Consider the following 12,512-nt stretch of genomic DNA (forward strand, 5'->3'; position numbering starts at 1 on the left):
AAAACAAAACTAAAACAAAAAAAATCTTTAAAATTTACCATTTTTAAGACAAATATTTAGTTTTTAATTCACATTTAAATAAAATTTTAATTTATATTTAATTAAATTCTTAATTTTCAATTTATATTTAAATAAATTTTTAATTTGAATTAATCTTTTGTTTAAAATAAAATTTTATTTAAATACAATAAAAATTCAAAAATTCAAAAAAATTTTAATATTAAAAAACTGTGCCACCTACATATGATCCAATGCACTTCGTATAGCTTGAATTAAAATGTAATAAAAGTTCGGACATTGACACTAATTCCAAAAAGGAAACATAGAATTAAAGAGAGAGAGAGAGAGAGAGAGAGAGAGGAGAAAATCAAATGAGGAAGGTGATTTGACTTTTATTAAAAGAGTACATGCTTGCAAGGTAGAATGATGGGCTGGGCTGGTTATAAAATTTTAAGGGAAAGGTGAGTAAATTAAGGGCAGGGGTGTCGTTGCTAGCAATTATGTCATTTAATTTAACCCCAGATACAATCTCCCTCTTTAAAAAGCCTGTTTCTGAATGGTTGGTTGTGGGAGTGATTGAATCAATTTTAATTGGGTGGAAGCAATCAAAGATTATGAATTACAACCCCTACCAGTACCTTTTAGCCTGAGAGAGGGGGTGATTATGCTCATAGCATTACCATTGCAATTTAAATCCAAATGGAGCTATATAATGGCTGTGATTACCACATAATGGATTGTGGGAACCGGAAGAGGAGCAGCTTCCTGTTTTCTATTGGTTTTGAGGACCATAAAAAAGGGGAAGACACTTGTGGGCAAGATAATGAAGGTACAACAGGAGTGCCGTCTGAAAAATATAAAGGAACTTGCCTAAGAAACAGCAGAGAGTCATAGTTGAAGAAATTTTGGTTCCTTGTGGTACTAGTTCTACATTGTGCAATGAACACGTGTCTTGATTCCAAAGCATAAAAATATAGGGAAAAGGTGAGGCCTAACGCTTGGGGGTTATTGCCCGACAGCCAGAAGAAGTTGGGTCCAGAGCATAATTTTGATGGATGAAATAATCAGCCTTACATGAAAATGCCCAAAGTTTATCCAAATTCTGTTCAACAAGGGAAGAAAAGTTATAACAAAAAAAAACAACGTAAGAAACCACTCACATTCTTTATTAATTAATTACATTCGTCTCATCCAGATTATTAGAAAAAGGAAGGGGAGAGCACTGAGTTGGGGCAACAATGCCCAATTCTTCCACTTTAAGAATCAAAGTATTATTTCGTGTTATCAAAATATGGAATCACAAATTTAAATGGTTGTGGTTAAATACATTGATGATAACATAATAAAAACAGCTGCAAGTTTTCCCTACCAACTGTCAATGCCAGTAAGGAAAGAACAGTAAACATACAATTCAAAACAGTTTCAACCTAATTAATTTAGGTCCAACAGTCTAGTTAATTTATCTACCACAGCAGTGAGTTCAAAGTATATTACAAACACGATAAAGAAAGAAAGGCTTTCCGAAGGGGAGGCCAAAAAGATTTGAAAGGGAATCTGCATTCTTTATACAGGTTTGTGCACCTCTGCAATGAGAAAGTTCAGAAACACGCTATAGAACAGCCTAGGGGAAGAAAAACGTCGCCAAGTGAACACATTTGAGAAGTGAGTGGAAAAAAATTCTCAACCCATCATCATCATCATCATCAGAGAAACCAGAGAACTTGGTAGCCAGGTGAAGCACCTGATGTTGAAATTTATCTGATCGTCCAATGTACCACATACTTTCTGAAAGAAATGTGCCAGATTCTTCACCATTCTGAAGGTAAAATTCCTGATAATTTGATTCTTCTGATGCATAGCATCTTCATAGCTTAAATTATTCTCAAGCAAAACTCCTGACATTAGGCACATAAATGCAGCCTGCATGGCGAACCAAAAGCTAAATTTACTAAATCTTTCATGAATATTTTAGGTCGGAAGACTTACCACCAAAACAGGAACAAGAAATGACCTTATGAAGGTGTGTGAGCCTGCCATTACGTTTCTCTCAATTCATATTTGAAAATTTCTTCTTTCCTATTAGGTTCTTGAATATATAAATCTTATGCTATTTCTGAGCACTTAAACCTCTGACAAGGTAACTGCTCCTATTTGATTTATGGTGTGTCATGGACACTGCTCCTATTTGATTTATGGTGTATCATGGACAATCATTGCTCGAGATCTTCCAACTCTATGAAATCTTCTTCTACAATTGACAGTAATTCAATGGTAGTTTGCCAAGAACCCACCTGCATAACAGCCATGGCACAGAAAAACTTGTTCAATTAGAGGAAAGAACACATCTAATAAAAGTTTTGACATAAAACTTAAGGAATTCAGACTTCAGATAGTGAAAGTGTCACTAGAGATGTACAACAAGCAAATATGGGCAAAACAGGGGTTATCTGGCTTAAATTTGAGAAACAGAAAAGATTGGAGTAACATCCTTCTTGTTAATTCTCAACCATGGCAAAAAAAAAAAAAAAAGGGTAACAAGCGTGTTGGCAAGAACAATTACTTCATAATACTGAATACCTATTACAGTCAGCAAGACAGCTTGAAAATGCTGACAGCATATATACGTTTTGCAATTTTTTCATAATAAAAGGAACTGAGGACTTATCTGTACATGCATGACAAAAGATTGAAGCTAAAGAATATACAATTGAGATTTGAAATACATGAATGCTTTGTTAGAAATGGAAAAAGTATTTGCAAAAGCCATGTTTGGTAGCACAAATAAAAGGACTTACAAAATGAAAAAGAAAAGGGCAGTAATATAAACTTCCAAGGCAATAAAATATAATCAAACTATGTTACCAGATCAATGGGCAGGTCTCTTGGGATGGCTGAAGGAAACTCAAAACTGGCAACAGAAATAGGTCTAGTCACTATTGGATCGTCTAGCTCTTTAGTGAAGTCATCACAATTGATTTTAGTTTCAACAGTTTCAGTTGTAAGAAATCCCTCGTGCTGAATACCAATGCGACCCACAGCTGAAACACTTTCTTCTGCACAAGAACTTAAAACATTCTCCGATACACTATTTCCAGCACGAGATTTGACAACTACTCGGCATAGGACAAAAGAAGCCTGCAGATGGTGGAAACATAAATTTCATGGAAGTAACAGTCCCATAGACCCTCCCTACCCTTGAAACCAATCTAAACATAAGTTCACATGTTTGCCATAGTATAAGTCACAAACAAGCATTACTAAATACAACAAAATTCATATTTTTGAAAGAGTAGGTACATACTGCGTAAAAGTTTGAACTTACTAAGATTTAATACAATATTTGGCCAGAAATTTTCTTTATTGAGGACTCAGAATACTTCAATCTACACGGGTAAAACTTTCTCAAATTGATAAAGTAAAAACAACAATTAAATAATTTTCATGTGGCATTCAGAAAAACAAATCATTTTGCATCTATGTACCCCAGCGACTGAACACAAAACCAGGATTATATTAATTATAATGATGAATCATCTAAATCATTTTAGTGTAATAACAATACATCGTTCAGAAAGCAAAGCAGAACCACGTACAAACAAGTGGGGGCACAATTAACCCACTGAAATTTTGGAAAACTTCATGTTAGCTTCGAAAATCCTCTCGGCCCTCAGTAAATATCTAGTGAAAAGAGTCATGTTCAATTTATCAGCATCAAAGAAGGGTAAGGGGTTTTAGAACATTAAAGAGAGAAGCATTGAAAATAAACTAAAAAAGACGGTTTTGTTGGAGACTGGAGAGGACACAATTAAATCTGCAATAGATACGAAATTTGTGAGTTCCAATTTATCACTACCTACCAAACAGCAATAACAAGAAGTAATTTCCTCAACATATTACCCCATAAAAACCTTTCTAAAAAAGGGGAATTAAAACTTCTTTTTTTACCTCGGGATGGTGAAGGAGGGCATATTCGTACATGATCCAAGGAGTCCTAACTGCTGCCTTAACTGAATTAACCTCATAAAATACAAATTTAGTTCTAGTGCCCAACACTGCATTCCCTCCATCAAACACATCCCTGACTTTTCCCATCCTCCTCCAAAACCCTCCCTTTGCCCTCCTCTTCCTCCTCCCTCCTTTGCTCTCCGTGTAGCAAAACCAGTGCCTTTTCCTCCCTCGATATCCGTGCATAAAGCACACGGCCTCCGGCAAGTCTGACGGGTCGTAATCGTACAAATTGAGCTCCCTGATTAAATCGTAGCTGTACACATCAGCGCGATCGGCGGCAACGGACCCGTTTTTCCCGGTGAGATAGTGGTTAAAAAGCTCCTCCTCGGAAGGGTAAAATCGACAACCTGGTGGAAGATGATATAACGACCTCTTCTTGGATGAATCTCCTCGTCCAATATCTATCATTGGAAGAATCGATTCTTGAATGTTGAACATTTTGGGAAATTTTTTTGGTCGAATCAGAAAAAGAAATGATTTTTTCTCTAGGGTTTTCCTTTTTCGGGGGTCGTTTCCTACATATAGAAAGGAATCGGGAGAAGGGAATTTGATTTGGTTGTCGGGGTTTTGGGTTTTTATAGGAAAAAAAGAAAAAAAATTTTGAAAGCGTGCCACTGAAGCTTCTCTGAAAGCGAGTGTCTTAGTATCCAATTCATGCGTATGTTTTCCTTATCTATGTTATTTTTTCGTTGATTTTGACGTTGTTTCGCGGTTTTGTTTGTCGGGTTGGCAACGTGGGAGAATTTTGGTGACGTGCAGATATTTCATTGGCTGTCATGCGTGCACTTGATAACGGCGGAGACAGTGAGCTGGGACTTCTATTGGTCAAAAACGGAATCTAGGGAAGAAACTGACGTGATCTTTGTTGGTTGGAAACTCAATGATTTCTAAAGTGTCAACCGTTAGATCCGAACTGTTTGCTTCGCTGGCAGATGAAGAAGATTGTGGTTCGTCAGATAGTACGAAAAAATTGGTAACACAGAGTAATATCTTAGCCAAAACCCTTGGGATTTTTCGGCTCAACTGTACTCGCCGCAAGAGCTGATAGATTCATCAAGCGAACACGTGGCTGAAATATTAAGCGAGTATTAAATGGTACGACGCACATACGAGGAAAGACAAAAGAAACTCCTGGCGCCAATGTGGGGAGCAAAGGTCTTTTTTCTTTTTTTTTTTTAAATTTAAATTCGTAGGTAATTGTCGGAGGTGGGCCGGCGCTGACAAGTCCTAGCCATATTAGCCCTTCAATTATAATCTCATTGTGAAATTCTGAAGCAAACAGCCGCCAAGCGCCAGGTAAGCTCTTTATGATCCTTGATCATTTTAATTATTTAGTTAATTTTACCTGTGCTCAAATGCGAATTTTGAAATAAAAATTTAACTCAATTAAATAATATAATTATTAAAATATGACGTTCAATAATTTTAAATTTTAAAATTTATATTTATTTTTTATTTTTTTAAAATGAAGTTTTCATGAATTTCAATTTTTTTATAATGATTTGGAACAGTGAAAAGCGTCAATCTAATGTATAATCGTTTTTTTATGATAATGAGAAGTTGCGAAACGGTGAATTTCGAAATGGAAATTTAGATGTATAGCAACCTGTCAATTGCGTTTCTAACAAAGCTCGTGCCTAGTTGAATGAAAACATCGGTGCCCGCTTTGTTTCATATGGTTAACTAATGACTAACAATTACTGCTATGTAAAACATACCTAATTCTCACTTATGGATTTTGGGCTAGGATTTGTTGCAAGGGCTGGTATAGAGATAGAGGTGTTTGGTTGGCTGGAATGTTCTTTTTCATTTTTCTGGGTGGGTGCTAGCAATGGAAATATGATAGTATTTTTAGCATAGGTGCTGCAATCCCTTGGTCAACAATCAATGAAGAAGCTCTCTTTCACTTGAATTAGAAACAATATTGTGGAAAATGTCAATGCATATTCAAAATTATATAATCCCTCTGATTTCATTGGCAAATCCACCATACTCTTCTATCTTCTACTAGAGGTAGATGAGTAGGCTTAAGAAAAACACTGGTAGTAATAGGTTAGAATTTGCCTGCATGGGAGGGGACAGCTCCGCAAATTACTTAGGGGGAAGAAACAGCAGCCATGAACTCCTCAACGGATTCAAGGGCATTCATTGAATGAGCTGGAAGGCAAATCTTCAAATCTATACTTCCTCCACCTTCTTGTCCTGGATACGAGGAGACTTTCCCATCGAATTTATGAGTATATCCACTGCGAAGTGTCAGTGGTTTGTTCAACCTTGGTGAGCTTCCCATCATTAGACTTTGTAGATCAAAAGGTTGAGCAATCTGGTAAATGAAAGGTGAACGATGCCAATGATTGACAAAACCACGCATTGATTTGTCTGTGTGGTTTACCACAGCTTGGTGCAATTGCCAAGCAGCCCATCCGAGATTCTGCTCAAGCAGTTCACCAGCTGTGGCCGCTGCTCTCACAATTTGAATTGAGTTTCCAAAGTAATCTGGGGACAAGCGTGGTTCCAGTCTTTACCTGTTGTTTATAGCCAATCTACAACTAGTAACTTGTTCACCTAGAAAACGGCGTGCCTTTGTTATGGACCTCCAGACGAATGCTGATAAAGACTGGAAGAAAGATATCTAGCTGGTGTTGTATTCTGAATTGGCCCTTGCTTCGAGTTTTACAATGAATTCTGCTGAAAAGTGGAAGATTCTCTCTAAAAGTTGGGGTGCTTCAAGTCTCCTGATAAACTCATCTTGGTGAGTGAAAGGAAGGTTAAGCAATGGATTTGATTTTTTCAAATATTATATAATATTATAAAATTTTAAAATTTAATAATCAAAATTTTATTTTATTTGAACTAAATTGAATAGAATTTTATTAATTTTGTTCAGTTTAATTTCTTAATTTTTATTTTTTAAATTTTATATATTATTTTAATATAAAATTTTAATATATTTAAATAAATTTTAATATAAAATTATTATTTGTATTTTATAAAAATTAAAAATATATAAAAACAAATATATATATATAATTCGTTTTGATTCAATTTTTTTAAATTTTTTATTTTTTATTTAAAATTTAATCTAAATTTAATATATATATTTAATATTCAAAATTAATCGAAATAACCAAATACTATAAATTCAAATCAATTTTCAATCTTTTTCTCAACCTAGCAATGGGCCATGATCCTATGGAAATCACCTCTTAAGCACAGGTCGGCGTGAGATCTTTATATTATCTCCCAATGCTAGAAATATCTCGGAAAATGTAATGAAAAAAATGCCAGAAGAAGGTTCCATCCCCAAGAGCATGATTCATAGAACACCCTATGAATTTTTTTTTTTTTAAGAAAAAAAGGGGTTGACCTGAGCAAACTGCACCGCACCGGGAAAGAAATAACCGTGTCGTTTTATAGACAGGAAAGTTTCGAAGAAACCCTACTTTGTCTCGGAAAGTTGATCTCCGCCGTACGATCGTTGATGAAATGAACTCTAGCGGTCCGATGAGTGTGGCTAAATACGTTAGAATTGGGCATGTATATGACACGTGGGAACATCAGCCGCAACGATTTCAGGCAGTTTCTTCCCCTTGGGTTTTTTTACGTCATCAATGCATTTTTGTTTTATTTTTTTATTTATACAAAAAAATAAAATTAAAATACTAACAAAATTTTAAATTTTTATCATATTATTTAAATAAATTTTTATATTTTTATTATATTTAAAAATTTTTTATTTATATTCAAATATATTTTTATTTCAAATAAAAATTTTATTTAAATATAAATTAAAAGATAAAGGTTTATTTATATACAAATTAAAGATTATAAGTAAAGATTAAAAATATATTTGAGTGTAATAAAAATAAAAATTTATTTAAATAAATTGATAAAATTTAAGAATTTTTTTATTATTTTAATTGAAAAAAAAAAAACAATTGTTTTCGAGAATTCTAATTTTTTGTCTTTTTCATTTCATTGTTGTTGACTTCCATGTTTAAGCCTACCATCAGAGGCTTGCTTGGCCCATTTAACAGGGCCCGATAAATTAACCTTAAATCTGGTTCAGTAATTTGCCTGGAGTGGGCCTCTTGGGCCAGTGGGTTTATGGTTCATTTGACTTTGCAGACTCTCACTTTTACACCCCACAAAGTGTGCCTCTTCCTACAATAATCTCTTCAACATTTGACTAATCACTCATTTGGTTTGAAATATTTAGATTCCTTTTTTCTGTCAGCAATTTTTTTTTTAATAAGCGAATTATAAATGATAAATCTAATATAAATTTTTGCTAAAACTTCTAGTGTGCTTTTAATATGGGAATGGACTTTTTGAAGAGGAGTGAGCGAGATAAGCCGAAAGACTAAAAACTAAAGAAACCTTGGGGCACTTGGAATTGGAACCTCATGTGTTTCTGGCAGTGTATTTGGCGCAGCCCTCTCCAACGGTGCGTTAATTACGTTCCTTACTTGGTGTTATGTAGTAAAGTACTCCTTTCTAGTTACCTTGACGGGTTAATTAGAGTTAGTCATGGTCATACTGGTGGTTCTGCCAGCTGGTGCTCCCGATGTTGTGCAGATTTCAAAGATAGATAGTTTAAATCTGCTTCGGTATTGTCAAGGTTCCATGGACGTTTGGTTGCATATATAATTGTTCCCAATCGCCACCGACCTGCTTAATTTGTTTTTACTTGTTGGATGTTTATGGAAAATGCTGAACAATTGTAATATTCCGGAAGACATATCTATATATGGCTTCCAACAGTTATATATGACGCTTGTGGTGACGATTTTTGGTCGAATTGATGCAGTATAAAGTTGTTTGACCCTGTTGGTGCATCAAAAACAATGACTTTTGCTTTCTGGTTTCTCCTTCCAAAAGGTTGGGATGGATGCAGGTAAACGTTGAATGGCTGATGGCTCGGTTTTGGTGAGTCCTGCATGCATCCGGAGGGTTTGTACCAGACCTAAGGGAAAAGGACAAGAATTGCTCATCCTTAATACTTAGCTAGCTAATTGGCAATGGCAAAGCCAAAAAAAACCATTTCTTTTATAGTTCACAGGCTTTTTGAATGATGTCAGTGATTCATTCTCGGTTACAGAGGTAAGGGTGAAAACCCTCCATTGCATTTGAAAACATATTCTGTGGGATAATGCTGCCATGAATTTCCCTCCCAGTTCCCAAACCTCAGTTGGGTATATATCAATATTAGGCCCACAAATCACTGTCAACTTTTGTTTTTAAATGCTTTAATAAATGTACGTCAATTAACCACCACAGACAAATCTGGCCCACAGATCACTATCAACTTTTGTTTTTAAATGCTTAAATGAATGTACGTCAATCAACTCGCCAGCAAACAAGTTGATAGATTATAGTTGCAGCTTTACAGGGGCCCTCGAAGCAATAGAATCATGTATATCATAATACTCCATTAGATAGATCATGCATTTTAATTTTTTACTATTATTTTGATTTTCGAGAACACACCTACTTTTGTTTCTCAATTTTGAAGAAACTCAAAGATCAAAGATTCAAGGGGAGTACTGAGAAGGCTTAGCTTAAGGGGATGAAAGTGTGGACTTCAGTGTCCATGGGTGACTGCTTTTAACCTGAAAGCTTCGTTTCAACTGTAGTCAAAAGGATCATACAGCTAAAAACGCAATTCTCCAGCGGAGAGAGATCGAATAAAGAGTGACGCCAACCCGCTTTGGTTTTAAGTCAGGAATAAATAAGCAGTAGAGTAAAAGCAGAAGCCTTTGCCTTTCTTCTTTCCCGAAACAAGAGAAAAGAAAAGAAAGAAAAAGGTATAGCACATCATTATCACAGCAGATCATAATGGGAACAGATTTTTCGTTTTCAAACAGTTTTTTTCCTTCTGTTTTCCTTTTCTTTCAAACCCTTTCATCTGCCTTCGGATCGCAATGGGAATAGCTCCAGAGTTCTGTTTTCCTCCTCTTTACATGATGATCTGCTTTCTTCTTCTAAGTACTCAAATGACCAGCTCCTGCACTTCCTCTTATATGGACTATCCTCCTCTCTTTCCATTATTTCCACCTAGAAAACAACGCATGATAATTTCATATAAGCTTCATGTTTATATAAGGAAAAAAAAAGTAAAACTAACCTAATATATTTAAATCGAGGGGTTTTTTTAGTAGGACGTACCCTATTATCCAAAGTTATGGTAGTAATGGGAGCTGAGTTTCTCGGACAAGGGAAAAGTCCAAGGCTTTTGCGCTTCTGCTTTTGTCTCTCGCGTGCTTTGTGGTTTTGGAACCAGTAGAAAACGTTTTTGCCTTCGATCTTCCCGTACTTTCCTAGCTGCGCAGTGATTTGTTCTATTTGTTGTGCATTTGGAGTTCGCATCCCACCTCTATACAACATCTCCAAAATCCCTATCTGCTCTTGCGTTGGATTCCACCGCGTACCTCCTGGGTGCGTTTCCACCTACATGATATAAATTTTCTGCTTCATAAAACTTCTTCCAATATTCTTTACGAATTACTTGATTAAGTTTCCATTGTCACTACTTATCAAACATATATATAAATAGCTTAAACTCATAATTACGACATAAAAAATCAAGAGATCTTAATTAAGTTCAAAATATCATCCCTTTCCTTAAGTTACGGTTGGAAAAAAATGGGGTTTACCATTTCCGTAATTGTACATATTTTTAGCTAATCGGGTGTAGGTCGATGACAGGGTTGTTTATTGCAGGGGCTGCTGAGTCATAGTAAGCCAAGTTGACAGTAATGAAAGATCGAAAGGTACATGAAATAATGTAAAAGAAAATTATGAAGTAAGACATAAGAGTGAAGGTGCAGGCCATTAATCACCTGTGGAGAGTCTCGCTTGTCATCGGATGGGCCAAGCTTTCTAGGGCCACTTTCGGGTCTAATGAAGCTCTTAAGGTCAAAAGAGGAAAACCCCTGATCAGTAGAGGTGGGCTGCAGCTTGGGAGCAAGAGGGCGTAAGCGCTTGCAGCCAAGGGAGAGGGATGGTTCGTGCTCCCAGAATCCACGTGCCAACTGATGCACCCTCATGTTTCCCATGGTGAAGGAGTGAACGATGGAGAGTTGTGAATTATATAGAAGACTGAGAGAAAGCAAGAAAGAAGAAAAACTTAAAGCCAACCAAAAGGAAAAAAGACAGTGGGATATGAGGTGGTGCTTTGAAGAACCAAGACCAAATGATGAGGTGAGGTTGACTTATGATTTCCCATATTTTAAAAACCAAAAGAAAAAGAAAAAAAAAGGAAAGAACCAAAGATAAAAAGAGGGAACAGAAGACAGAAGAGAAGGAAAAAAGGGGGGGGGGGGTTTTGGCGTATGAGCGTGTGGGTGAATGAATGAGTGCTTGAATTTGTGCTTTGTAAATGCGTGTGAGTTGGCCAGTCTAATCAGGTTGGTTCTTGCTTTTCGGTGGCCTGTTTTTTGCTTCCTTCTCAGTCACAAACCTCTTCTTTTTCCTGTAAAGCGATGGTGGGAGAGGAATGAAAAAATATTCCTCCAATCCCAAAACTTGAAAATGGAAATCTTTCTTTGCTTTCCAAGATACCGATAAGGTAAGACAGAAAGAGAGAGGGGAGATGGTGAAGGCCGTCGCTTATCTATCTTTAACAGGTAGAGAAAGTTGAAAAAACCCAACCAAAAACTCATAAACAAAACAAAAATTATTCCATTTTTTGAGTGCATGAGCATGACAAATATCCCCAAGAGCCACTCTCCTCCTCTACTTTGGGAACTGTTGCTCTCAATTTCCCAAAATTCTATATTCTAATCTTAAATATCCAACAAATCCCACTATTTTTTTTTATGTATTTTTGACAATATCTCTGGCGACTAATGAAAAAAAATAAAACAATGGGAAATTTATTTAAAATAATAATATTTAATTTTATTTGAATCAATTTTTTTTTATTTTAATATATTTTAAATATTAAATATATAAATTAAGTTTAGATTGAATTTCAATTTAGATCAAATTAATTTAAAAAATTTTGATTCGAATTCAAATTAAATTTTAAAAATTCATAATATTATATATCATTCAAAAAAAATCAAAATGAATACAATTCAATCCAACCATTATCAACTCTTACTAATTCTTACAATATGCAACCAAACATATGAACATGCAATTCTTGATATATTAAAGAAATCCAAATTCTTGTACGTATAAATTTGAGTGTGGTGAATGTCGTAATTGCATGCTCCACTTTGTGTGATGAGGTTTGAATATGGAACTGGATTTTATGACCACAATCACAGGATAGTTAAACACTTTGGAAGCAATTGAGTGGGTTCAGCACCTGTGACTGCCCATCTGACTCTAACCACACATGTGCTTCAATTATACAAACAGCTCTCTGCTTTAAGATACGATAATAAAAAATAGTTGTAATAATAGTAGTAAAATTTTCTTTCTTCTTTTTCTTGGTTTCTGAAGGTAATTTTTCTTCTTAATTTGTCTTCGATTGATCAGCTGAGTTGTTCTAT

The 12,512-nt window shown here is 35.3% G+C and overlaps 2 protein-coding genes and 1 pseudogene across 3 annotated transcripts; all 3 read right to left on the reverse strand.

The window, feature by feature from the left end:
* Positions 1-1,332: 1,332 nt before the first annotated feature.
* On the reverse strand, positions 1,333-4,578 carry LOC111318655 (NAC domain-containing protein 83-like). Of its 2 annotated transcripts, XR_002693662.2 has the most exons (4): positions 3,946-4,578; positions 2,863-3,135; positions 2,012-2,291; positions 1,333-1,920 (listed from the first exon to the last, which is right to left on the reverse strand). XR_002693662.2 is itself a non-coding variant. In XM_022921593.2 (3 exons), the coding sequence occupies exons 1-3, from the start codon at positions 4,444-4,446 to the stop codon at positions 2,211-2,213; spliced, it is 855 nt and encodes a 284-aa protein (XP_022777328.1). In that variant the 5' UTR covers positions 4,447-4,578; the 3' UTR covers positions 1,333-2,210. The 2 variants fall into 2 exon arrangements, 1 of the variants encoding a protein (XP_022777328.1); XM_022921593.2 differs by having other exon boundaries at positions 1,333-2,291.
* A 1,401-nt stretch (positions 4,579-5,979) lies between these two features.
* LOC111299582 (BAHD acyltransferase DCR-like) lies at positions 5,980-8,416 on the reverse strand (annotated as a pseudogene).
* A 1,201-nt stretch (positions 8,417-9,617) lies between these two features.
* Positions 9,618-11,352, reverse strand: LOC111301163 (WUSCHEL-related homeobox 4-like). The gene is made up of 3 exons (XM_022896637.2): positions 10,851-11,352; positions 10,177-10,458; positions 9,618-10,065 (listed from the first exon to the last, which is right to left on the reverse strand). Exons 1-3 carry the CDS (start codon positions 11,064-11,066, stop codon positions 9,913-9,915), a joined length of 651 nt encoding a protein of 216 aa, XP_022752372.1. The 5' UTR covers positions 11,067-11,352; the 3' UTR covers positions 9,618-9,912.
* Positions 11,353-12,512: the final 1,160 nt, after the last annotated feature.

Source organism: Durio zibethinus, chromosome 3 (assembly GCF_047325235.1).
Source record: "Durio zibethinus cultivar Kanyao isolate XHJ-2024 chromosome 3, ASM4732523v1, whole genome shotgun sequence".
NCBI classification, from domain to species: domain Eukaryota; kingdom Viridiplantae; phylum Streptophyta; class Magnoliopsida; order Malvales; family Malvaceae; genus Durio; species Durio zibethinus.